We start from the raw sequence: 26,423 nt of genomic DNA on the forward strand, positions 1-26,423 counted from the left end.
GGGGAAGAGTTGGTAAATTCACGAATGACAAAACCAGAGCTGCAACACAGCTTTACTGAAAAAAGTGGTATTCTGTTACCAAGGTGGAATGATTTCCGGACAGTTTCTTTTTTTTTTAATTTAACCCGATGGTTGGTTGTGGCTTGTGCATTTTTAGGATAACTTGACTTTTTTTTTATTTGGGTTAGGGCAGAATATTCCACTATCCAACGTGTGAGGCTGAAATACTCTGAAACTTTTGAAGGGAGTCCAGCAGAGATCAGCCTTTTCTTTTTTAAGTACTATTACCTGACAAGGATTTGCGTGGCAACAGCAGCTTCAAAAATAACTTTTGGACAGGCATCTGTACAAGCTTTCTTCTTATGTGTAATTTATTTCTCTGAGTAGGAAAAGAGCTGTACCTGAAATCTATATCGCACTTACCAGTTTAAAACAAGACATCTGACACATATTTGGGCTATTTCAAGGCTTTGCAGTAAACAGAGATATGATGTACTCTTTAAATTTATCTCTGTAATAAACAGTTTTTTAGTTGTAGGAATATGCTATACCTCTATTGACAGTAACGGTATGCCCAAATGCAAGAAGTGTCTTTCAAATAAAAATGTTGACATATGAAAAGTGAACCTATTAAAATGTAACAGCTCTGTATAATGGTGTGCTGTTATATATTGCCCACCGTCTAGCCAGGGGCCTATGCTGTGGAATAGTTAGGGAGTTGTTCAGGCTTTCTCTTAGTGCTGTTAGTAATATCATTTGATGGTGTGTGTGTGTTGCAAACTCTCTGTAACCCTAATGTTCTATAGGGAAACTATGCTATATTTTTGCTTTTCCTTTTTACAACCACAAAACAAAAAATAAAAACCCTTTAAATGAAGGTACTTTTTAAAGCTGAAACGCAGGCATTAAAAAACAAAAACCTTACGAGCAGGCATTTTATCGCAGAAGAAATATGCAATGGAGTTGATTTACTAAAACTAGAGAGTGCAAAACCTGGTGCAGCTGTGCATGGTAGCCAATCAGCTTCTAACTTGAACCTTGTTCAATTAAGCTTTGACAAAACTTGGAAGCTGATTCGTTTCTATACATATCTGCACCAGATTTTGCACACTCCAGTTTTAGTAAATCAACCCCGTTTTGTCTTCTGCATTAAAATTCACCTAGCTGCCTGCTTGCAGTCTTCTGTTGCATGTGTATGCATATACATATTTTTTGCAAACCAGTGCGCTACAGTGTGCAGCAAGGAGCTGCTGAACATAGATTTGAATTAATGTAATTTTAAAGGAGATTTTAAAATAAAATCAAGCACAGGCCACGCTCCGGTGTAATCTGTCACCAGCTGTGTCCACTGGACATAGCCAATGACAGATCACTACACCACCCATTGCCAGTGTCACGTGATTGCTGTGACCAATCACAGCAGATCACAGGACCGTTGTAAACAATGAATGTCTTTCTTTCATGCCTTTCAATGCTTACCACTGTGCTGCGAGCTGTGATTGGTCACAGTGATCACATGTACAGACTGGGTGAATCACAGCCCATCTGTAGCATGTGATCAGCTATGGCCAATCACAGCTGATCATAACTATTCAATGAATCAGTTTCATTCAGTAAAAATGCTTGCTTATACCAATGTAGTTAGTTATATAAGTGATCATAATGTGTAAAAAAAAAAAAAAAAAAAAAAAAGTCCTGATCACTTGCCCAGAGTAGTACAATGTTACTATGGTAACATTGTATTGCTCTGATCACACGAGTAGAAAAAAAATGTAATAAACAAGTTTAAAATAATTACCTTTTTTTTTTTTTTACCCTCAACATACTGTCCCTGATCACCACCATGCCATTTATATGATGACGTTGTACTGCATTGGTGATAGCATGTAAAAAAAAAACAAATTGTGAAAAGTTTATTTTTATTTTGTAACTTTCCACAAAATTATGACCAAAAATTACAACTTCAAAAAACTCGCCATGCCTCTTACTAAATACCTCACTGTCTACTTTCTGAAAAGTGGTCATTTTGGGGGTCCTGTCTTTGTACTGTCCTAGTGTTTTTGGGCCTCAAGAAGTGAGATCAGCCGTCTACACCAGGATTTATCAATTTTTAGATATACACCATAGTTTTTGAAGCCTATAACTTTCCTACCAACTAAACAATAAACACTGATTTGGGTTATTTTCACCAAAGACATGTAGCAGCATACATTGTGGCCTATGTTTGTGTAGAAAGATTATTTGCAAAATGAATTTTTTTTTTTTGTTTATAGCGCAAAAAAATAAACCCAGTGGTGATTAAATACCACCAAAAGAAATCTGTTTATGTGAAAATAATAACAATTTCATATGGGCACAGGGTTGCATGACTGCGCAATTTGTCATTTAAAGTGCAACAGTGCTGAAAGGTGAAAATTGGCTTGGCCAGGAAAGGGGTAAAAGTGCCCGGTAGACAAGTGGTTAAAGCTATGAACAGCAGCCTGTACAAATCAATGACAGGCTGACTTATACCATGCCTGTAAGCAGGTAAATGCACATCCAAGTGATTAGTCGTATAGTGATTTATTGAGCAGCCCTGTTTGTATCCAGGCTGTGAGGTATAATGCGACAGCCGAGGTGCCTGTCAGTGATTTTTACAGGCTGGTGTACAAAAACACCTGTAACTCCTGGGTGTAGAAATATGCTGTGTGTGGGAATGAGGTCTTTCGTCTTATTTACATCAAAGCTCTGGCCTGTACAACATGAATCAGTGGTTTATGGGGCTGAGTGCATAGGCCTAATGTGGATGGCAGCAAAAGGGTTAAAATAAAGCATGAAATAGAGAAGAAAGCACATTAAAATTAACATACAACACCTAATCTAGTTGCAAATGCATACAGTTTTAGCATCATCTTTTCTAACTGGGTGTCTTCAGAATGGATTCCCGGAGTATGAACATTAACATACACGGTGTACTTCACACCCATAGAAACTACTGAGTCACTGTAGATTTCTTAGTTTCTATGTGACACACTGAAAAAAATGACCCATGGAATATGTAATTGTTCTTTAGTCTTGGTGGTAGAGTTGGAGCTTGTTCAAACTTGTATTGTTTTAGTATTGCATGCATTGAATCACCTTTTCTTCTTTTTTTTTTTTTTTTTTTTTTTTCTTTGCGGAAACTGAATGAATGGGAAATCTGCAGCAGTAGTTTAGAAGGAAAGTAACAATTTTTTGATCTGATGAATTCTAAAAAAAAAAAAAGTATATACAAAACCACAAGCTTCCTCACCTCTGTGTGACCATTCCCACAAGTCTCTTTTCCACTCCTCCACACTCCTCCAATTGCGTCCTTTCTGCCATAGATGGTGCAGTGATGTGATTCTCTCATCAACACACTCGGTGTTGATGGGGGAATCCCTCTCACGGAGTGATTGTATTCTCCTGGAGGGGGGGGGGTGTTGGGATGAACACAATGATTATTGCTAGCTGGGTACAACCAACCCAGGGGCGGACTGACAACTCATGGGGCCCCCTGGCATTAGGGGATCATGGGGCCCCTGTGTCCTTGCCCAAACTCAAAAAGGCCCGTGAAAAAGGTACCAGGGGCATCTCATGGGGCCCCCTACTGACCCCAGGCCCTCGGGCAGTGCCCAAATTTCCAAATGGTCAGTCTGCCCCTGAACCAACCTGCCCATAGATGGATTGAATATCGGTTGATCCTTGTTGAACTGGCCAACATTCAAACCATCTGTGGCCAGCTTAAATGTTGTGTGTTTTTTTTTTTTTAAATACACACACACACACACACACACACACACCTACACCTCTTGCAACATCCTTTCCTGGCCAGGTGATAGTGGCTGCTCAGGCCTGAGCACTGCATCCTGAGAGATCACAAACCTCTACATACCTGGGATTGTTGGGAAGTTGCCGAATGATGGAGTAGGGAGTTAGTTCAGTGGAGGCAATAATTAAAGTGATTGTAAACCTTTTCCAGGCTGCGAGGAGGGAGAGAGCCGCTGCTCTCAGGCACAGTACTGGATTGAGTTCAGGCTTAGGGAAGTATAACGTGGGGGCTGGGGGGGATCCTGTGGCGCAGAAGTGTTTTTTTTTTTTTTTTTTTTTTATCTTTTTAGTGCAGAAAATGTATAACGTAAAAAACCTAAGCCTTTAGAACCACTTTTAAGTGGAGGGGAAGGGGGTTCATGTTGCCCTGAATGGACAAAATGACAGATTGTCTTTTGAAGCAAGTAACTTTTTAAATATTACATTTTTTAATATAATGAAGTATTATATCTAGCCTTTGTTTCCTTCGTCCAAATGAAGGAGTCAGAGGAGTGATGTGTCCCTTTTCAGATGGTTCCATCTAATTTTGAGTAAGGGACAAAGAAAGAAATAGTTGTTGTGCTTCCTTTAGCTAACCCATACTGCTCTGGTAATCCTTGTCATATATTAAATACCATTGTAGTTTCCTTGTAACACTTTGGTTGCTTCCAGGCTCATATCTGCAGCAAGTGGCAGGAGCTTGTAAACCTTTCTTCATCTGACTGTCAGGTTTGATGTTGAAGTGTTCCAGGCAGCTGTGGTTTTTGTTTGGAAACCGTACGCAGTTTTGGATGGGAAGGGATTGGATGACCAGCAAGTAAAACACACCCCCAAACTCCTTTAGTGTCGTTCATGGTTTCTTAGCTGAACATTCTTTTCTCGGCGCTTCTTTCCACAAATGGCATATCCAGAGTTCTTGACAGAATATTCCTCAGCTCATATGTACATAAAGAATGGAGTAGAACTGGAATATCTTGTATGAAACTCCAAATTCAGTAGAACTTCATCACAGAATTTTGGCATGTAAGGCATACAGTGTTTCCTAAACAGTGATTCCTCTAGCCTCCAATTATCTTGTAATACATGTGTTCCTTAGCAGGCTTGGAAAGGTTGCAGAATCATGGAGGGAATGTAAAAGCAGCTCTCTCAAAACAAAATGGAGGAATGTATCTATTGCTGGGCAGACAGTAAATGCAAAAGCCCTGCATGGCAACAAATTCTGCTTCTGTTTTCAGCATGTTCAGGAAGGCCTGGTTCACACCTATGCATGCTTTAGTGCCTTTTGCATTTTGCAGTTGCACTTACTACAATCCAATTAACATGGTTTCCTATGGGACACATTCACATCTATGTGTTTTCAGCCACTGTGTTTTTGGAAAGGGGCAGGGACTCCCCCTGCAGCAGATTACCACGCACATAGGTGTGAACCAGGCCTAAGACTGCATTCACACTTGAGTGTTTTGTAGATTGAAGCTACCATTACTCCTAAACCTATAAAATTGTTCTTTATGGTGCCTGCTCACACCTGGACACACAAACAGTAAGCATAACAGAGAGCAACTCGGGTGTGGAAATTTAAAAAAAAAAACAAAAAAAAAAAACTACTTGTCCAAGGGACTAATGCGGGGTCCAAATCTATTTGTCCTGAAAAAAAAATAATAATTCTAACCAAAACCGTATTTAAATATAAAGGGCTTTTAGGAATGTCTGGGGCTTTTAAAAACGAAGGAGGCTTTATGGCGACTTCATGTTTTTAACATTGCACTATTTATCTCCTACTTTCTTGCTTGTTGAAAAAAATCCTTTAAGATCTGAAGATTACACAAACCCCCAAAACATTATATATTTTCTTAAAGCAGACACCCTAATGAATAAAATAGTGGTAGTTCCGATTTTTTTATGTCACACGATTTTACCACAAAGCTCTAGAAAACCCAAAATTTCAATAAAAAACATACTTAAGTTCATTTTAGCGCACAATTAGGCAATAAATTGCAAATTTTTTGTAACATGGAAAAGATTAGGTTGCACAGAGTAAATAGATACCCAACATGTCAAAGCCTAAATTTGCGTGCGCTTGTGAAATGGCAACAAACTTTAGTACCCTATATTTTCTACAGGTGACACATTTAAAGCCCCCTATAGGTCATCGGTTTAGTGTTACAAAGAAGGTCTGGTGCTAGAATTAATGCTGTCATTCTGGTATGCGCAGCAATTTGTAACGTGTATCACAATTTACTTTTTCATGCATAGGTGGGAGGGGGGCAGGTTGGGTTATGTGCTTGGGTGTAACTTTTAAGGAAAAAATAAATAAATAAATATATATATATATATATATATATATATATATATATATATATATATATATATATTAAAATGAAATATTTTTTTTCATCACATACTGCAGGGGACAAAAAGTCTCCTATGTGATTCTTTTTTGGTGACGGATTCTCTTTGAGATATCCAGGGTCTAAAAGAACCTGCATGTCTCCTCTGGATGTCTTGGAATGCAGATTGCATTGCAATACATTTCTCCCGCTCTATTCTAGTCGGGGAAAGTGACAGCGGTGACTTGGAAGTGATGTCATACACATCACTTCCAGGTCAGGACAAGAAGGAAAGGAGAGCAGACATGTGCCTCCTCAACACCTTCTCCCCCCCCACTACCAGCACCTGCTATACCAATCCACAGGAAAGTGGAGCCCGGATACATGCGGGGGGGGGGACAAAAAATAAAAAACAGAAATCTGCTGCTTGTCCGCAGCAGGGCTGACACAAAAAACCAGCAGGTGATATAAATTGTGCGCCCCTGCAACAGTTTTTGTTTTTGTTTTTTTGTTTTGTGTTTTGTTTTTGTTTTGAGGCTTCATTCACACTTGAGCATTTTGTAGCTTGAAGCTGTAAGCTACAAAAACGTTCAAACTTAGTGATAGTAAAGGCATATAAAAAGCTCTAATCCTCCTATTCTCGGGTCCACTGCTGGCGCTCCTGGCCCCCCTTCCTCCTGCCAAGTGCTTCCACAGAAAGCAGCTTGCTATGGCAGCACCCGAGCTGCTGCACCAAACTTCGCCCCCCATAGGCTCACTTGTTATGATTGACAGTAGCGGAAGCCAATGGCTCCCACTGCTGTCTCTGCCATTGAGTAGGCAGAGACCTGGGACAGCCTAGTCTCTCATGCACATTACTGGATTGAGAGGGGCCCCAGGTAAGTATGGGGGGGGGGGAAGGGGCTGCTGCCCACACAATGGGTTTTTGTTTTTTTTACTTTCATGCATAGAATGCATGAAGGTTAAAAAATATCCTAGATGATGTACAACAATCAGTTGTTCTTTATGGTGCCTGTGGACACCTGATCCGTGCAATCAAGTGTGAATAGGCACCATACAGAACAATTTATTTTTTAAGTTTGAGCATTTTTGTAGCTTTGAGCTTCAAATTACCAAACACTCAAGTGTGAGTGCAGTCTCAAAGCAGAAATCAGGGGGAATAGATTTTTTTGCACGTGCAGTGGGGCTGTGCTGGTACTGCATGGGTTAAATGTTTTTGTTGGGGAGGTGATAAAGAAGATATACTCACCTGACCTGCTGATCCTTTCAGCACAAGACCAGTCCTTTTGGCTTCTGTTGTCAACCCCCCCTCCGCAGTCCAGCAGTCTTGTAAATGGACTGTTCCTGGCGTTGGCATGCTCAGTGCATGCTCCACAGACAGGAACAGTCCATTGCTGGACCGGGGGGAAGCGAGGTTTTCCATAGGATCGGTGGGTCAGGTGATTATGTGCTTAGTCCGCACCCGTAGAAAAAACGAGCAGCTGATCAAAGCAGTGGGGCACAATCCCACTGCATGGTAAAAAAAAAAAAAAATTGTAGGAGTTCTGCTTTAAACTTAGAAAATGAAAGATTCGGACTGGCTGCATCGCACAACTATTCAAAATTCTGTCTGCTACAATTTTGATAAATTTCCCCTCCAGTGTTTCTAGTATACAGTTATTCTACTTTAGCTTTGTTTCTATTGCCTTTCAGTTCATGAACTGCTTAGAAAATTCTGTCATTCCAATGCCAGTTTGTTTCCTAAAGTATATTGCAAGCAATAGGAGGTTAGGGTCTGTGTGAAATACTTGGCAAGCTATGTAAATAGTGTACTGTACAGTAGGTTCTGGTCTAGGTACAGGCACATTCCTACTTTGGGTGTGTCTCCATATTAAGAGCTTGAAAAGTTTTGTGCAGCTTGCAGAAGTATGATCAGCAGCTACACACAATGGGTTTTTTTGGGTTGTGGCTGTAGTTTCAACTAACGCGTATCTCCTTGCTCACAAAACTACCAAAAAAGTGGAAGAGGAGCATAGTTGCCAACATTTCAAAAAAATTTTAGGGACACTTTTTTTTTTTTTTTAATTGTATTTGTTATATGTCCAGAAAGCCAGTGTAGGTGGAGCGTTATGTAAATTAGGGGCAGGCACATTTGTGGGTGGAGCTTGGAGATAAAAATATGGTGCCGTGCGAAGAGCATTGCACCAAAGACTGTGTTTTAAATTATGCTAAATGTTGGGCATGGCTTAAAGGGGGTGTGGTTAAATAGAGTGAGATATTCTTGGGCTCCCCCATACAATTTTGCTCTGCACCCCAACAGCCCAAAAAAACAGACTTATCTAAAAAAAAAACAACAACAAAACTTTAATAATATAAACATAAAGAACTGGTCCACACTCAGTGATTGGTTGCTAGAGGTTACAGCACATTACCTCTCCCTGGTTGCTAGAGGTTACTGCCATTAGTACAGGGGAGGGTCAGAGACTACAGTAGTGCAGGAGATGGTCAGACTGCAGACATGGCATGAGGGATGGTCAGAGTACAGCATGCTCCACTATAAATATTACAGTATGTGCCGCCATAAATATCACAGCATTTTTTCATTTTTACCACGTTTTTTTCCCCCCTTTACAGCTTTCAGAGTTTGTAAAAAGACCCCCCAAACTATGCATTTTCTGAAAGATAGATAAAAATAAGGGGTGCTGATTTTTTTTATTTTGTTATTTAGGTTTCGCAATTGTTGCAAAATAGTTTTTCTATACACTAAAATCAATATTTACCAAAGCAAAACTTGCACAATTTCTACCAAATCCAAACAATATAATTGTATTGAATTAACAAATATTTGTAAATTTTAAATTTGTTCCTTTTTTGTGAAGCAGTGAAAATCACAGCACCATGTGTGCATTTCATTAACCACTTTCCTACCGGGCACTTATACTCCCTTTATGCCCAAGCCAATTTTCAGCTTTCAGCACTGTCGCACGTTGAGTGAAAATTTTGCGGTCATGCAACACTGTACTGAAATTTTTATAATTTTTTTCACACAAATAGAGGTTTTTTTTGGTGGTATTTACTCGCCGCTGGGTGTTTTTTTTAATTTTTTGAGCTATAAACAAAAGCAAACATTTTGGAAAAAAAAGTTTTTCTTTGTTTCTATTATAAAATTTTGCAAACAGGTAATTTTTCTCCTTCACTGATGTGCGTTGATGAGGTGGCACGGATAGGCAGCACTGCTGGGCACTTGTGGGCGGCACTGGTGGGTACTTTTCATCAGTGCCCTGATGATCGGTGCCGATCCATCCTCTAACAATTGCCGGTTATTGCCAGTACTTTCCTCATGCTGTGACAGCGTGAGGAAAGTGCAGCCGATAACCAGCAACTGCATTTACTGGTGATCTGCTGTGTCATTGGACACGGATGATCACGTAGTAAAAGGCCGCTGTAATTGGCCTTTTACCACATCACGTGATCAGCTGTGTCCATAGGACACAGCAATCACGAAGATCGCCAGGTGCGCGCACCCAGGGGCACGTGGGAGGGTGTGTTCTGGGACAACATCATATGACTTTCTCCCAGAACTGGCCAGCCGCGGTGAAGCCGTCATTTGGCTATCTGTGGTCGGCAAGTGGTTAATGTACATTGTGATAAAATGATGCAGGCAACGCAGTGTTATGATGTGCTGCAACACACATCTGTGTTCTGTTTTAGGGCTCATTTTCACGGCCACAAAGGGTCATACAGCATTAAGAACAAGTGTATTACTGTGCCCAGCAGTCAAAGGAGTTTGTATACGGCCGTGAGCAGCAGCCCATTCAAATCAATAACAGGCTGACAGACACCATGACTATATGCATGCACATCTGAGCGGTTACATGCATGTAGGGATTTTTGAGCAGTCCAGTTTGCGGCCAGGATGTGAAATTGCATGTGTATAGTCACATTGTCCATCAGCCTGACGTTGATTTGTGCAGGCTGCTGCCTGCAGCTTTACGCAAACACCTGTGATTCCTGGGACACTGTGGACACGTGGCTTGTACAGCGTGATGCCAGTTTGTTTATTCGGCTGGAGCCACCTGGGCCTATGTGCAGACAGCCTGTGTTACTCTATGGGAATGCAGTGGCTTTATGAACACAGCCACAGGTCCTTATTTGGCAGGCGCATGGTGCATGACCCTGCATTCAGGACCGCTCACCCACACCTGCACACTTTTAAAATTAGGATCTGCAGTTGTGTTTGTACAACTTCTTTGTCCCCAAAGAGTAACATAGGCTGCCTGCACACAGCTCCAGGTGGTTCTAGCTGCATAAACAAATGTTCATGGCACTGTGTTATACTTACCTGCTCTGTGCAGTGGTTTTGCACAGAGCAGCCTGGATACGCCTCTTCTTGGGTCCCCCGTTGACACTCCTGGCCCCTCCCTCCTGCTGAGTGCCCCCAGAGCAAGCAGCTTGCTCTGGGGGCACCCAAGCAGGTGCGCTCCAAGTCGCAACTGTGCGTGTCCATTCAAACACAGAGCCATAGCTCAGTCCTGCCCCCCTCCCTCTCCTGATTGGCTCACTGGCTGTGATTGACAGCAGCAGAAGCCAATGGCTTCCTCTGCTGCCTCAACCAATCAGGAGTGAGAGTCCCCGAGGCTCTCATGGACATCACTGGATCGAGAGCGGAAAGTATTAGGGTGGGGGGGCTTTTGCACATGGGTGTTTTCTCTATGCATGAAGGTAAAAAACTTTGAGCCTTTAGAACCACTTTAAGGCTATTTTCACACTGATCCTCCGTAAAAACGCATATGAGTTTTTACCGCACTTACTGAGCGTATTAAAGGACACATGACTTAGAAACTGCACCAAAAATGCTTTTCATGGGTGCTTTTCAGACATTTTTCATTGATTTCGATGGGAAGAGGCATCTTTGTGGGGTTTTTTTTTTTTTTTTTTAACTTGCCAAACATGCCCCAAAGATGCTGCAAACAGGAGTTTTTACACTGCACCGCAAGCACAATGCCTCGGTTATATAGGAAAGCATTTTTCTTTTTTACTTTTCAGGCGTTTTTTTAACGCAAAAATGTGTGTTTTACAGGTTTTTTTTTTTTTCTTTTTTTTTCTTTAAAAGCCCTGTTGGAGGAGCTTTTGGGAAATATCAGGGATCTGCACAGACCATTGATGTCTCACTTTTTGAAGTCGAGAAAGGGATTGAGGGCATAGATCCTCAGTCCCCTTCCCTGTACTGAATGAATGAACACGAAGCACTTTGAGTGATCGGTACCGCTTTCAGCTTGTGCATGTACATTAAGTCTCTGTCCAAAGTGTTCATTCAGGAAAAGTATGTTATTGACGCAAGGTATACTGAGCTAGCCAGCTGGAAGCAGTTCTATACTACCATATGCTGTAAGTCACAGGCAGCAAAAGTGTTGCTACCTCCTTATTTCTTGGTATGTTTCTTTTAAATATAAACTAAATTTTTTTTTGTTTTTGTTTTTTCCGTTTAGTTTCTAGGCTGACCTGTTAGATTTTTTTTTTTGGTCTTTCTTCATCTCCTGGTGCACTATGCTACAAAAAATGTGGCATGTACTATTTTGATCTGTTGAATGTTGGACAAGACCATTCCACTAAGCTATACTCATTATTATTATTATTATTATTATTTTTTTTTTTTTTTTTTTTTTTCAAGAACTGTGGTAACATGAGACTAGAGCTACACTTGTTTGTTGCAATAAAGACTACATAATATAGTATGTTAAATATGAAATAACACATATGAGTAAGTTCTTACAATAAAAAAGAACAAAAATAGAACAGTACCACTATGCATTCCTTCCATTTGAACTTTAAATACATTTTGTCATTATCCTTGGCCGCTAAATGGAGAGACTTATTGTGTATATATAATATTGCACTAGAAAATCTACAATTTCTGGGGAAATTGTGTGAAGTGTTCTTGCCTCTACCAGTAGTCTACAACTGGAGTGGGCGGAGTAGCTTTTGTCACTCTGCTGCCTGCTCACACACCTGGGTTCCTATGGCAACTCACTCTACAGCAAGGGCAGAGGAGCTGTTAAAAACAAACTGCTCCAACTTGCTCACTTCACTGACGGTTGCCATTTTCAAACGGTTGTAGTTTTAAAACTGTAACTCCTACAGCGAAGAGCTTTATATTGTGAGAATCACAAGACCCAGACCTACATTTTGATGCATAGTATGTCTCTATGAGCAGCGTGAGTTGCAAACAAATGGTCATATTGTGAAAACTATCAGGAGTATGGCTTAGACATTTTTAGTGGCAGCAGGGATAGCTGAACGTTTTGATATATGATTTGTGTAGGTGGGCTTGAAAATGAGGGAGTGATGGCAGTTTAGAAATCATGTCCTAATTTTTCATCTCACACTCTAGCTTTTGTCAGCTCCCACTCCAGTTTTGAACATTGCGCCTGTCAGGGATCTCCTCGATCCCCGCCGCGATGGGCCCGGCGCAGGCGCACTGCTCCACCCAGTACACGGGCACTAGCTCCGGGCCGGCCGCGGCGTTCGAGTTCGCGCATGCGCAGTAGAAGCCGCGGCCGCCCACTGGGCACCAATGGCAGCGCAGGGCGGGATATTTAAAGGTCCCTGAGCTGTCATTTCGTTGCCTTCTGGTCTTACCTGCTTCCTGTGTTCCTGTACCTGTGCCTAGTAAGTTATTGACCCGGATTACTCTTGACCTTGCTGATTTCTCCTGCCCAGACCCTTGCTTGCCTGCCCTCTCTCCCTGGATGCCCCTTATTAGATCTGACCTCCTGTTGCTGACCTGGCGTGTGACCCGACGATTCTCTGCCTGCTCCCTTGTACCTAACCGTCCTCTACATTACCGACTCGGCCTGTCTGACTACGCACTTGCTCCGCCATCCATCCATCCATCCCATCGGGGTCACCCGACCTCCTCACATCTGGCTCTCCCTGGTTGGAACCCCTGGCGAACACCACTACCACTGACAGGTGTGCTCAGTAGAGGCGACCTGGTCTCGGGGTACTACAAGTCCATCCCCACCATCAGGGGCCCTGGAGAACAAGTACCCTGGGGCTTAGACTCCGCACTCTGGGCACGCCTGACCAGTGGAGTGCTAGTGGTGCCGCTCGGCGGTCCCTCACAGTACCAGAAGGCCATGACTGAGCCTCGAGGAGGACTCTCCCCGTTGGACGAGGTTTGCAGGCACCTGGCTACCCTGACGCAAGCTGTAAACACATTACAGGACAGATGTCTGCAGATCGAGAATCGGTTTCAGGCCTGCACCATATCTGTTCCTGTTTCACAGGCCCCGGCTCCTGTACCACCGGTTGCAGCAGCCCACGAGCCGGCCCCTGGGCCTCCCACATCACTCCCTATGGCGGAACCCCGAGTACCCTTACCCGAGCGCTTCCATGGGGATCGCACACGTTTTCGGTCATTCCGTGACTCCTGTCTGCTCTATTTTGAACTACAGCCACGGACCTTTTTGACAGAGTCAGTGAAAGTGGGGTTTGTTGTCTCCCTGTTGCAGGGTGAACCCCAAGACTGGGCCCACCGACTAAGGGGAAACAATGACCCTCACCTGGTTACGGTCGACAGCTTCTTTAACGCTATGGCCATCCTATATGATGACCCACAACGGGCAGCCTCGGCCGAGGCCACACTATACGCACTCCGACAAGGTCGGCGGGCGGCTGAGGAATACGCCTCTGACTTTAGGCGCTGGATGGGTGACACTCGTTGGAACGAGTTCGCACTTTTGCACCAGTTTCGTATGGGCCTATCAGAGGCTCTGAAAGACGAGCTCGCCCGGGTGGAGGTGCCCGAGACATTAGAGGACTTGATTGCACTCACCATCAAAATTGACCGTAGACTACGGGAGCGCAGATTGGAGAGGTCTGGTCAGGGTCGCGGAAATCTCTGGGGGTCATTTCAGGGATCCAGTCAACATACTAGGCCAAGCATCCAGAACCTGCCGTTTGAAGATGCTCCCGAACCCATGCAGCTAGGCCTGGCTCGGCCTAAACTATCGCCTGAGGAACGCCAGCGCAGACGCTCCCAGAATCTGTGCCTGTACTGCGGCGAAGCTGGTCACATGGTGCGTTCCTGCCCGCAGAAACTGAGTAAGTTCACCTCATCTTCATTATCTGTTGGCAATATGAATCCGTCCCAGTACTTAGTTGTTCCCCTCTCCTTTCAGCTTTCAGAAAGGACCGTGGAGGTGACGGCCATAGTTGATTCGGGGGCATGCAGCTGTTTTGTGGATATCAATTTTGCTCACCAGCAGGGTATTCCCCTCCGCCCAAAGGAGAAGGGGTTTCACATCTTTTTGGCTGATGGTTCCCGGATAAAGTCAGGAGTAGTTAACCAGGAGACCCCTTCCATTGTGACTTCCATTGCCGGTCAGCACCGGGAACTCCTCCGCCTGGATGCTATTGCATCACCCCTTTTCCCAGTCATTCTGGGGCTCCCTTGGTTGCGGGCCCATAACCCCCAAATTGACTGGGAGACTGGGGTTGTCTCGTTCCCTTCCCCATATTGTCGGGAACTGTGTCGAACTTCGGGCCCGGAGGTCCCCCAGGTCCTCCTGTGCTCTGAAGGGGATGACAGCCTAAAACAAGTGATTCCTGCAGCCTACCATAAGTTTCTTGATGTGTTCAGTGAACGGGGAGCAGATGCTCTACCCCCCCACCGCCCATATGACTGTCCTATTGATCTGTTGCCCGGTTCTGAAATTCCGTTCGGGCAAATTTTTCCCCTTTCTGAGTTAGAATTAGGGGTCCTGAAGGACTATATTGAGGATAGCCTCCGAAAGGGATTCATCCGTCCCTCCACTTCCCCAGCAGGTGCAGGGATCTTCTTTGTAGAAAAGGACAAGACTTTGAGGCCATGCATTGACTATCGGGAGCTGAATAGGGTCACAATTAAAAATCGTTACCCATTACCACTGGTACCTGAATTATTCCAGAGCCTAAAAGCTGCAGTAGTGTTTACCAAGTTGGACTTAAGGGGAGCCTACAATTTGGTTCGCATAAGGGAGGGGGATGAGTGGAAGACGGCCTTCCGCACCCGTTTCGGCCATTTTGAATACCTAGTCATGCCTTTCGGGTTGTGCAATGCCCCAGCCACCTTCCAGCACTTTGTAAACGACATCTTTAGGGACTTCCTGGACATCTTTGTCATCGTCTACTTAGACGACATTTTGATTTTTTCATCCTCCCTGGGGGAGCACAGGGTACATGTAACAAAGGTGTTGGGGCGGTTGCGGCAGCACGGGTTGTACGCTAAAGCAGAGAAATGCTGCTTTGAACAGGCTAGCGTTACATTTCTGGGTCTGATTATCTCCACCACGGGGGTCGCGATGGACCCTCAGAAGGTCTCAGCGATCCTAGATTGGCCTGAACCCACGGACAGGAAAGGTGTCCAACGTTTTATTGGGTTCGCAAATTTTTACTGGAAGTTCATCAAGAACTTCTCGGGTCTGGTCTCCCCCATCACTCAGTTAACCAAGCTTGGGACGCGATTCAGATGGACGCCCGAGGCACAGGAAGCTTTTGAAGCACTAAAAAGGTTATTTACCTCGGCACCCATTCTGGGTCATCCCGACGCCTCCCTGCCCTACATCTTAGAAGTAGATGCATCTGAAAACGCGGTTGGCTCCATCCTTTCCCAGCGGAAGGGCGCCAAGGAATTACTTCACCCAGTAGCATTCTTTTCACGGAAACTTACCCCTGCGGAGAGGAACTATGACATTGGGGATCGCGAGCTACTGGCTATCAAAACCGCCTTAGAAGAATGGAGGTACCTGCTGGAAGGTGCCTCCCATCCCATCCTGATATTCACGGACCACAAGAACCTGGAATATCTGAGGACGGCCAAACGCCTACTCCCACGCCAAGCAAGATGGGCATTGTTTTTCTCGAGGTTCCAGTTCCACATTACATACAGGCCCGGCTCGAAAAACACGAAGCCTGACGCGTTGTCGCGCATGTACGAGGACACCAAGGAGATTCCAGTGCCCGACACTATTCTTCCTGCAGGGAATTTCTTGGCCCTTCAGACAAACCTTCGCTCCGAGATCCTGAGAGCGTCCACAGCAATGTCCACCCCCGATGGGGCCCCCCTCCAGAACAAGGAGGGACTCCTATGGAGGGAGGACCGGATTGTGGTGCCGGAGGATGCCTGAACCTTGGTCTTGGGACATTGCCATGACCATCCACTGGCAGGACATTTCGGGCCGGTCAAGACCCTGAAACTTCTCCGACGTTCCTTCTGGTGGCCGGACATGGCCAAGGATTGTAAGAACTACGTGGGCTCCTGTGCCATCTGCCAGCGGAACAAGCCTTCAAGAAATAAGGCGTGGGGCCTGCTACGTCCATTGCCCATCCCTGAACGGCCCTGGCAGAAAATCTCCATGGACTTCATTGTCGAGCTTCCACCTTCACTGGACCACACAGCAATTCTCGTGGTCGTGGACCGCTTGTCCAAGATGGCCCATTTCATCCCTTTACGGAAGACTCCATCAGCAGCCGAGACGGCGCAAGTCTTTATTCGAGAGATCGTTAGACTGCATGGGGTTCCCGAAGACATTGTCTCGGACCGAGGGGTGCAGTTTACCTCGCGGTTTTGGAGGGCATTGTGCAAAGCCCTGGATATCAAGCTGTCCCTTTCCTCGGCATTTCACCCTCAGACCAATGGCCAGACCGAAAGGACCAATCAGACCCTGGAGCAATACCTTCGATGCTACACATCATTCTCTCAGGACGACTGGGTGCCACTCCTCCCTTTGGCAGAATTCGCGTACAACAACGCTTGCCATTCAGCAACTGGGCAGTCCCCGTTCTTCGCCAACTATGGGTTTCATCCTGTCTTCCTCCCGGACTTGGTCCCGGAATGCCCGATTCCAGCGACACAGGATGCACTGACCTTCTTCACCTCCAACAATAGGAAACTACAGGAAGCCATCCGTCAAGCCCAAGAAGACTACAAGAGGGCTTTTAATAGGAAGCGAAGAGGGGATCTGGTGTTGCAGCCCGGAGAGAAGGTTTGGCTGGCTACGTCAAACTTGAGGATGCTCTGCCCGTCAAAGAAGTTGGGACCTAAATTTATAGGCCCTTTTTGCATCAAACGGATGGTCAATGAGGTGGCCTATGAACTTGTTCTCCCCGAGACACTCAAGATCCACCCTGTCTTCCACGTGTCCCTGTTGAAACCAGTAGTCCCTGATGCCTTCCCGGAATGGGAATCCAGGCCCCCGGAGGCCGTAACGGTTGAAGAGGAAGAAGAATTCGAGGTGGAGGCAATCTTGAAGTGCCGACGAAGGGGGGGCCAGACCCAATTTCTCATCAAGTGGAAGGGCTACGGCCCTGAGGACAATTCGTGGGAACCAGCCCATAATGTCCATGCACCTAGGCTTGTCCGGGGGTTTCTTTGTGATCACCCGTGGTGGAGAGATCGGGTGGGCATCCAGAGGTTGCCCGTAGGGGGGGGGCAATGTCGGGGATCTCCTCGATCCCCGCCGCGATGGGCCCGGCGCAGGCGCACTGCTCCACCCAGTACACGGGCACTAGATCCGGGCCGGCCGCGGCGTTCGAGTTCGCACATGCGCAGTAGAAGCCGCGGCCGCCCGCTGGGCACCAATGGCAGCGCAGGGCGGGATATTTAAAGGTCCCTGAGCTGTCATTTCGTTGCCTTCTGGTCTTACCTGCTTCCTGTGTTCCTGTGCCTAGTAAGTTATTGACCCGGATTACTCTTGACCTTGCTGATTTCTCCTGCCCAGACCCTTGCTTGCCTGACCTCTCTCCCTGGATGCCCCTTATTAGATCTGACCTCCTGTTGCTGACCTGGCGTGTGACCCGACGATTCTCTGCCTGCTCCCTTGTACCTTACCGTCCTCTACATTACCGACTCGGCCTGTCTGACTACGCACTTGCTCCGCCATCCATCCATCCATCCCATCGGGGTCACCCGACCTCCTCACATCTGGCTCTCCCTGGTTGGAACCCCTGGCGAACACCACTACCACTGACAGGTGTGCTCAGTAGAGGCGACCTGGTCTCGGGGTACTACAAGTCCATCCCCACCATCAGGGGCCCTGGTGAACAAGTACCCTGGGGCTTAGACTCCGCACTCTGGGCACGCCTGACCAGTGGAGTGCTAGTGGTGCCGCTCGGCGGTCCCTCACAGCGCCATTCATTCCTATGGGACCAATTTCACCACAAAAATGGCGATATTTCGTGAACCATTCGGCGAAACGTTCCACAAAGTAATAGCACCAATCGGGAACAATCCGCACGTTTTGGTATATTACTGTCTATGTAGTGTAAAAACTGTGGGAGGAGTTAGGGTGGTAAATTTGGCTGTAATAAGAATATATGTGAGATAAGTGGTCTTGCCATGCAAGAACACTTATAAGAATATATATGTGAGATAACAGTAAGTGGTCATGCCATGCAAGAACACTTAATTATAGTTCTCTGTAAGCATACCTTTCTGTAGACTCCCACACCCTTTCTAGGCCTATTCTATCTATACTGTAACACTTGCCTATTCTGAAGTTGCTCCAGCGCAATCACATGATCTCTCCAGCGCCAGCTTTCAGTGAAGGAGAGGTCGCCGACAACCGCTGCAGAGCATAGGTGATGTCACACATAGGCCTATTATGGGGTAGCAGTTGTTGGATGTCCTTTTTCTATACTGAAGCTGCTGCTGGAGAGATGTGACCAGACCAGAGCGACTTCAGAATAGTATAGACATAAGACACCCTAAGAAAGTTGTTCCTGGCGAGGTCACCAGGTAAAAATATAAAAAAAAAAGAGAAAATGAATGCAGCCTCCACATTAAGGTCTCGTTCACATGGATCATGTGAATCTGTGCACCCGCACGGGTGTCACAATGGGGGCAGTTGCTGTGTCTGTGCAGCTGCTGTGTACCAATTAACAGCTATAGGGCTGCCTGCATGGGGAATCGCGGAACACTTATGAATCTCCATGCAGGCAGACAGCCCTCCTAAATGAGGCCTTAAAGAGTAACTTCACTTTTGATCCTCTCTGGGTGATCATTGTAAACTGCAAGGATTTTAACAAGCTTTGTTGCAGATTCCTACGTGTTTTCACGCTGATGAAAAAACTGTTTGTTATGCAGGCCATAGGCGGGGAGAAAACTGGACGATTTTTTAGCAAAAAATGAAAAATCGGTTGTTCAATAGGCCGACGTTACCACCAACAGTAAAAAAATTGGCCGATTTTCTTCCCGTCTACGGCCGGCATTTAATTACTTCTGTCCCTGCAGAGAGCCCCGCTATTATATTTGACATTAAAAAGTATTGCGGTTGCAACATTGTATCTATTTGTATCCATTTCGGATACAGATGGGTTTTTCGGATACAAATAGATACATTGTTGCAACCGCAATACTTTTTAATGTCAATATAATAGCGGACTGTAATTCCTCTCCTGTCTCTCCTGTCTCTCCTCCTCCTCTCCCCTTAGTGCAGAGTTCTTCTCATAAGCAGGAAATGACATTTTTGTACACCAACTGTGTACAGAACACTTTCAAGTTGCCATGTTACAGAAAATGCAGTTGAAGAGGAAAGATATAATTTTAATTACATCGAATTACAATATGGATTGTGTAGCAAATGCATATGAGATGGATACGGAGATATATAGATCTATCTATCCTATGTTTTTTTTTTTTTTGGTTTTTTTTTTCCCACGAAAGTAGAGTTACATTTTAAAGTGGTTGTAAAGGCCCAAGGTTTACAAAACCACCTGTGTGCAGCAGCCCCCCTTCCTAATACTTACTTGATCCTGATTCAGCGATGTGCACAAGAGCAGCAGGTCTCTCCCTCCTCATTTGGCTGAGAGAACAGTGTAAGCCATTTGCTCCTGCTACTGTCAATCACAGCTAGTGAGCCAATGAGGAGTGCCCCCATAGCAAGCTGCTTCCGGGAGGGAGGGGCCAGGAGCTCTGTTGGGACCAAAGAAGAGTAGGATCCAAAACCATTGCACAGAGTGGGTAAGTATAACATGTTTTGGTATTTTAAAAAGAATAAAACTCAGAGCCTTTATTATCACTTTAAGGACTGGAAAGCTCCAATATTTTTTTGGGCTGGATACCGCTTTAGGGGTACTAGACATGAAAGAAACATAGAGGCTGCCATTGCTACCCTCCCCTTCTGAAAATACTAGTAAGTCAGCATAACACAGGCATACAGCATTTTCTAAATGGCTTCTGTAATGGAAGATCTTTCTTTAAAGCGGAGCTCCACCCAAAAGGGGAAGTTCAGCTTTAAGGACTGCTCCCCCGCTCCCCATTAAGGATTGGCACCTTTTGGGGGCCGGGGGGGTGGATACCCGAATTTGACAGGTACCCGCTTTTACTTCCAATCCAAAGCGGAAGGTGTTCTCCCTCCCTCCCTCCCTGTAGTCTTTTGGGACACGTGACAGGTCTCAGAAGACTACAGGACCATTCAGGAAGCGCAGCGCTACTCGCGCATGCGCAGTGAGTACCCGGCTGTGAAGTCGCAAGCTGCACAGCCAGGTGCCCACACTGAAGATGCTGGCCTCCTGGAATACAGGACGGACGGTGAAACGAGCTGGGGGGGGGGGGGGGACACACTGCGGAACCGAGGGACAGGTAAGTGGCTGTTTTGTAAAAGTCAGCAGCTACAGTTTTTGTAGCTGCTGACTTTTATTTTTTGACAGGGTGAGTGGAACTCCACTTTAAGTCTTTACTTTAAAGGCCTACTTTCTAGATGAACTCTGCTTTGTATCCAAGTATGTGTGTTTATACTAGGATAGGTGGGGAGAGTGCAAGGAATCTCATTTAGTTGATAGTGATGCATTTGTTTCTGATCCGACCTAAACTGGACAGATTAGGAGATTAACTTTTGTCTTTGGCCACATTTAGGCATGTTTTGTTTTCTGTGATCTGCATGACCCTGCAGGGAATGCTTCCATGTGTGCTGCTGCTGTTAAAATAAATTTATAATAAAAAAATAAGTGATTTGACTGAACAGCTTGATAGGTTTCTAAGAGGATATGTACATAGCAGATCTGAAAACATTAGTGACTCATGCTGTCGCCTTTGTACCATAAGTCTTTGCTTAAGAATCAGTATCTTATTACCTCTGATCAGTTAATTAGGATTCTCCTGCTTAGCTTCTTCTTTGTCTATTTTCAGCACTGTAGTGTGAAACATGGGGGCTGGAGGTTACAGGAAAACCAATCTAGAAGCTGCAACATGCTCAGTTACTTAGTTGTTTGGACTTTTTTGACTGTCGATATTTAATTTAAAGTGAATTTCCAGGCACCACCTAACTAATCTTAAAAATGCCCCCCCCCCCCAGATATGTGTGTATCTGGATGTCCCACGGACAGACCAAGCCTTGTTGCGCTCGCACACGACAGGGCAGTCCAGACCAAACTGCAAAAAGACAATGGAAGAGTGCACCAGCCTAGTGCGTTATCCCAAACTGATTTATTGTAGTATAGATTAAAACATACTAACGAACGTGGGACAGTTTGCATAACAATTGACAGCCACTTGGTGCAATGACCGTTGGGGGCCAATGGACCCTGACGTCTAGATGAGGGCCCTCCCAGGGTCAAATTACGGCTCATTAGTTTCGAGGGCAACCCTTCCTCAGAGCCATCATGCATCTGCAGCCTCTCTCTCCTGATTCCCCTCCCTGTGACAGCAGGTGGGGCATCGTCTCCCTGCACCAGCTGTCACAATTTGATAATAACTCGGCTGATTCAGTTTCCTGTGAATGAATGCCTTCAAGTACCATCTACCATTGCAGCCGACTTCTTGTAGCTGTGAATGAACTATGAGGGTGAGCGCTCTCGTAGTCCATCGGTCTTCATGATCTCAGGTAACTGCCTGCCCATATGAGGTGCGGGCAGACAGCTATTCTGAGAGTCTGCAGGAGCCTGAGATTGCACCCACGATCTTATGATTGCAGGTGCAGTGCTCTACAGTCTTTTTAGAAAAAAAAAAAAAGTACAGCATAAACTCCCCCCCCGGAGCTATTTTAGGTAGACTTTCACACAGTAAAGCTGACAGTACATTTTACAACATGCTTGCACTCAGAGTTAGGTGGCCTAATCTTGCAGATCCTGATGTCAAGCACCACTGACCTTCAGAAGTTTTTAGGGATTAAAGGAACTTAACTGATTGCGCATATATTCATAGAGGTGGGTTGACAAATCCTGTATTATAAAGATTGTATATCAGGTGATTATAGTACTTCTCATGTATTAATTTATTATTACAAAATTAGGTTTAAAATCCTTCCATATACAAATAGTTTTAAAGTTTAGTAGAAATTTACATAATTTTGCTTTCTGTAGGTTGCCCACTGAAATATATAAGCTCCATGAAGATGGCTTCTTTTAAAATGAAACCACAAGCCCCAGATTTGCTTACCGAATACATTTTTGGTCTGGACTTTCTAAAATAAATATGATTTATACTTTCTATGGCACTAGTGTAATCATATTTCTCTCCACCTTTCAAAGCTCCACTACACAGGAATAGACCAAGTTTATCTGTAGCAGATTGATTGCTGCCTCCTGCTACCATGCATGCACTAGAATATATTTAGCACCTGGCCATCTATCTAAGTGAGTTGTAACTGCTTTGTGCATGCTTCTTTACTGTATATGGGTTACCATTAATATAATGTGTTTTTGTGTTTTTTTTTGTTTGTTTTTTTTTTTTTTAGGAAACACAGCTTTGCATGACTGTGCTGAATCTGGAAGCCTAGAAATCATGAAAATGCTTCTGAAATATGGAGCCAGAATGGAGAAGGATGGCTATGGAATGACACCGCTACTCTCAGCCAGTGTGACTGGTCACACAAACATTGTGGACTTCCTTACTCAGCACCCACAGACCAGTAAGAGAGAGCGTATCAATGCCCTGGAACTTCTTGGAGCTACATTTGTTGATAAAAAACGGGACCTTCTTGGTGCCTTAAAGTATTGGAAGAGAGCTATGGATATGAGATACAGTGATAGGACTAACGTCATCAGCAAGCCTGCTCCACAGGAATTAATAATGGCATATGATTATGCCAAGGAAGTAAATACTGCTGAGGAGCTAGATAACCTTATTGCTGACCCTGATGAGATGAGAATGCAAGCTCTTTTAATTAGAGAACGAATTTTGGGCCCTTCGCACCCAGATACATCCTATTACATCAGGTATCGGGGTGCAGTCTATGCCGACTCTGGGAACTTCAAGCGATGCATCAATCTTTGGAAGTATGCATTGGACATGCAGCAGAACAACCTGGATCCTTTAAGTCCAATGACAGCCAGTAGCCTGTTGTCATTTGCTGAGTTATTTTCCTTCATGCTTCAGGATCGGGCTAAAGGATTGCTTGGTACTACAGTTACATTTGATGACCTTATGGGTATACTGTGTAAAAGTGTACTGGAGATAGACCGAGCGGTCAGACAAGCGTTGATGCCTCCCGACCAAGTCCAGTTAAACAAGGCCCTCTCTATAATTTTGCACTTGATCTGTTTGCTGGAGAAAGTTCCCTGCAGCCCAGACCAAGAGCATTTCAAAAAGCAGAACATTTATAGGTTCCTTAAGCTGCAACCCAAAGGTAAAAATAACTTTAGCCCTCTTCACCTGGCTGTGGATAAGAACACCACTTGTGTCGGCCGCTACCCTGTTTGCAAATTCCCTTCTCTTCAGGTGACCGCCATCTTGTTGGAGTGTGGTGCTGATGTTAATGTCAGAGACTCTGAACAGAACAGTCCACTACATGTTGCTGCTCTCAACAACCACCCGGATATTATGAATCTGCTTATAAAAGCCGGGGCACATTTTGACTCTACAAATTCGCACAACCAAACTGCCTGTGATTTGCTGGATGAGAAGGAAATGGCAAAGAACTTAATCCAGCCCATCAACCACACCACTCTGCAGTGTTTGGCTGCACGTGTGATTGTCAAACATAATATAACCTACAGAAAGCAAATTCCTGAGAAGCTGGAGAGCTTTGTTTTGCTTCATAGATGATGCTTTGCCTGGACCTCTAGTACAACTGAAGGATGTGCGCTTTGACTGTTGGCTTCTTAATAAAGCACTGTTGATAGGAGACATAGTTATGCTTCAGCTGGTAATGTCATGATCCACTTGTCTCCGACATAGCATCATCTCCTCTGGAAGGATTTGTTACCCATATTTAAATCTGAAAATATATCAAAATTGGTTTTCTATGTCCTTTTAATTTGTATTTTCTGCACTCGACTTGTACAATCTGCCAAATTCAGTTTCCATTTTTGGTTTGTTTTCTGCCTGTTGTTCAGTAGGGGAGAGTGGCACACATTTTTTCTATATGCCTTTTCTGGTGGCTTCCTGCTATTTTGCTGGTTTCGTGGATTTTTTTCTTACCTGAGTTCCTGAGTTCAGGTCATTTCCGCTCTTGTAATCTTCAAGCCTTTCACTCCCAATGTTTCAATGGGTATCTTTCTATGGACCATTGCTAATTTGTAAAAGCTTTATGAACATGTTAATGTTTGCAATTACCATAAGTGCTTTATCTCCTCTATGCACTGGCTTAGACATGACTGTTGTGTGTTAGCATACTTCTATGCAGCATTTTGCCAGCTCAATTAGAACACAATTTGTAGTTTGTTTCCAAGTCAGTTTCCATTCTGCACTAAACAGCATGGCTATATTGTAAGAGTTTTGCTGGCTTCTGCAGGCAAAACCACATATGACTTTACAACTGCCTTCCCTTGATCTAGAAATACGAGAGGTATCTTGGGGGTTGGGAGGAGTATTCTGGCTCTTTAGATCCTTTGAATTACATTTAATGCTTAAAATTACAAGAGTGTGCAGAAATCCTCATACTCGTTATTTGTCCTTGAATACCTCCTCATTTAGCAAACTGTCAGAAATGAGAACTGCCTTGGCCTGTAGCAATCATGATTTCATTCAGAACTGCTACCCTTTCTGCTGCCATTTAATTGCCAACACTTCTCATTGCAGACATACATAAATTAGACCTTTGTTACTACTTAATTACCCTTTCTTAAAGGGACACTATCAAGAATAAATGCTTTAAACCTAGATCTGTGCATTTTTAACAAAACCGAGAGGTATTGTAGTATGGATAGGCTTACACGTACCCATCCTAATGTGGTGACTTCCATATATAAAACAGGAACTAATAGTGTCTTTGTCCATAATTAAAAATTAGTTTTCTTTTTTTTGCAGTTGGCAGCTTTGTTTCTTTTCGCTCTTGTTTTTGTAACTCACTGCATTAGGAGTGTAGAAACAAAACTGTGCACTAGAAAAATACTAGCAGCCTTGGAGAGTGTGATAAAGTATATAAATACACCAATGTGCAAAAATAGTACTAAAATATTTACAGAGGTTTGACAGTGTCCCTTTAATTGAAATTCATAATGTCTGTGTGGTATGCTGCATTATCAGTCAATCCTAATGCATATGTAGTATGATTGATTATACAGTGGGCGGGAGGTTGGACTGAGGCCAGGATTTCTTATAGTTTGTATTAATTAATGTTCTTTCTGTTTTCGGTAATTTGTTCAGGTAACCTGCATGCGTTGGTATGCCTCTTTAATCAGCGACATGCCTTTTTGTTTTTCAAAGAAGCAGAAACAACATCCTTTGTGTATGGAGCCCAAACATCCAAATATCTGATTTGTCAAGTCAGCCCATCATGCTTCTTTGTCCTTAGCAGGAAGGGCTTCTTGTTTGACCAGGAGTAAAGAAATGCAAATGAGTAAGATTCAGGTGACTAATTTAACACAGCACTTTACTGTTGCTCCAGAATAACATTTTTTTGGCCTTGCAAATGTCTTACAATAAAACTCTTGAGTGAACAAACAATCTTGCTTACTTGGGCAGAATTTAGTGTTGGCTGTTAACAGTTTTTATTTCTCTCTCTTAATTGATATTCAGAAACTATCATTTTTTTTGCACAGTAAGCCCTAATTTTCTAGACATTTAAAAAAAACTAGTAGTGAATGTTACGATGGTCTCCGAAACGTAGAGAAACGTGGAGGTTGTCATTGCTGACATGTCACTCTGCAAATGCTAGCTGCCGGCCAGTGATGCTGACTATCTTGATTCAAAACTTTTGACTTTTTAGCCAAGAGCAAGTATGCAAATATTGGCTTCTGAGGATTTTGGTGTGTGGGTTTTTTTTTTTGTTTTTTTTACTTTTCTGGTCTATATATACATGATCTGGATCATTTACTTAAGTATTGGTGCCTGTGGGTCAATATAAAGGTCCGAAAACTTGAATTTTCAGAAGGTTTGCAGTGCAGGCT

General features: G+C 44.2%; 1 protein-coding gene across 3 annotated transcripts in view; it reads left to right on the forward strand.

The window, feature by feature from the left end:
• Nucleotides 1–25,980, forward strand: part of FEM1C (fem-1 homolog C) — a 51,055-nt gene extending 25,075 nt beyond the window's left edge. For all 3 annotated transcript variants that reach the window (XM_089684843.1, XM_089684845.1, XM_089684844.1), the window contains exon 3: nucleotides 22,829–25,980. In XM_089684843.1, the coding sequence (XP_089540969.1) occupies nucleotides 22,829–24,138 (1,310 nt within the window). In that variant the 3' untranslated portion in view covers nucleotides 24,139–25,980. The remainder of the gene's footprint in view (nucleotides 1–22,828) is intronic.
• The last annotated feature ends 443 nt before the right edge of the window (nucleotides 25,981–26,423 follow it).

The sequence above is a fragment of the Staurois parvus genome, unplaced genomic scaffold (genome assembly GCF_062004578.1).
Source record: "Staurois parvus isolate SC_StPar_1 unplaced genomic scaffold, SC_StPar_1.0 ptg000358l, whole genome shotgun sequence".
NCBI classification, from domain to species: Eukaryota; Metazoa; Chordata; class Amphibia; order Anura; family Ranidae; genus Staurois; species Staurois parvus.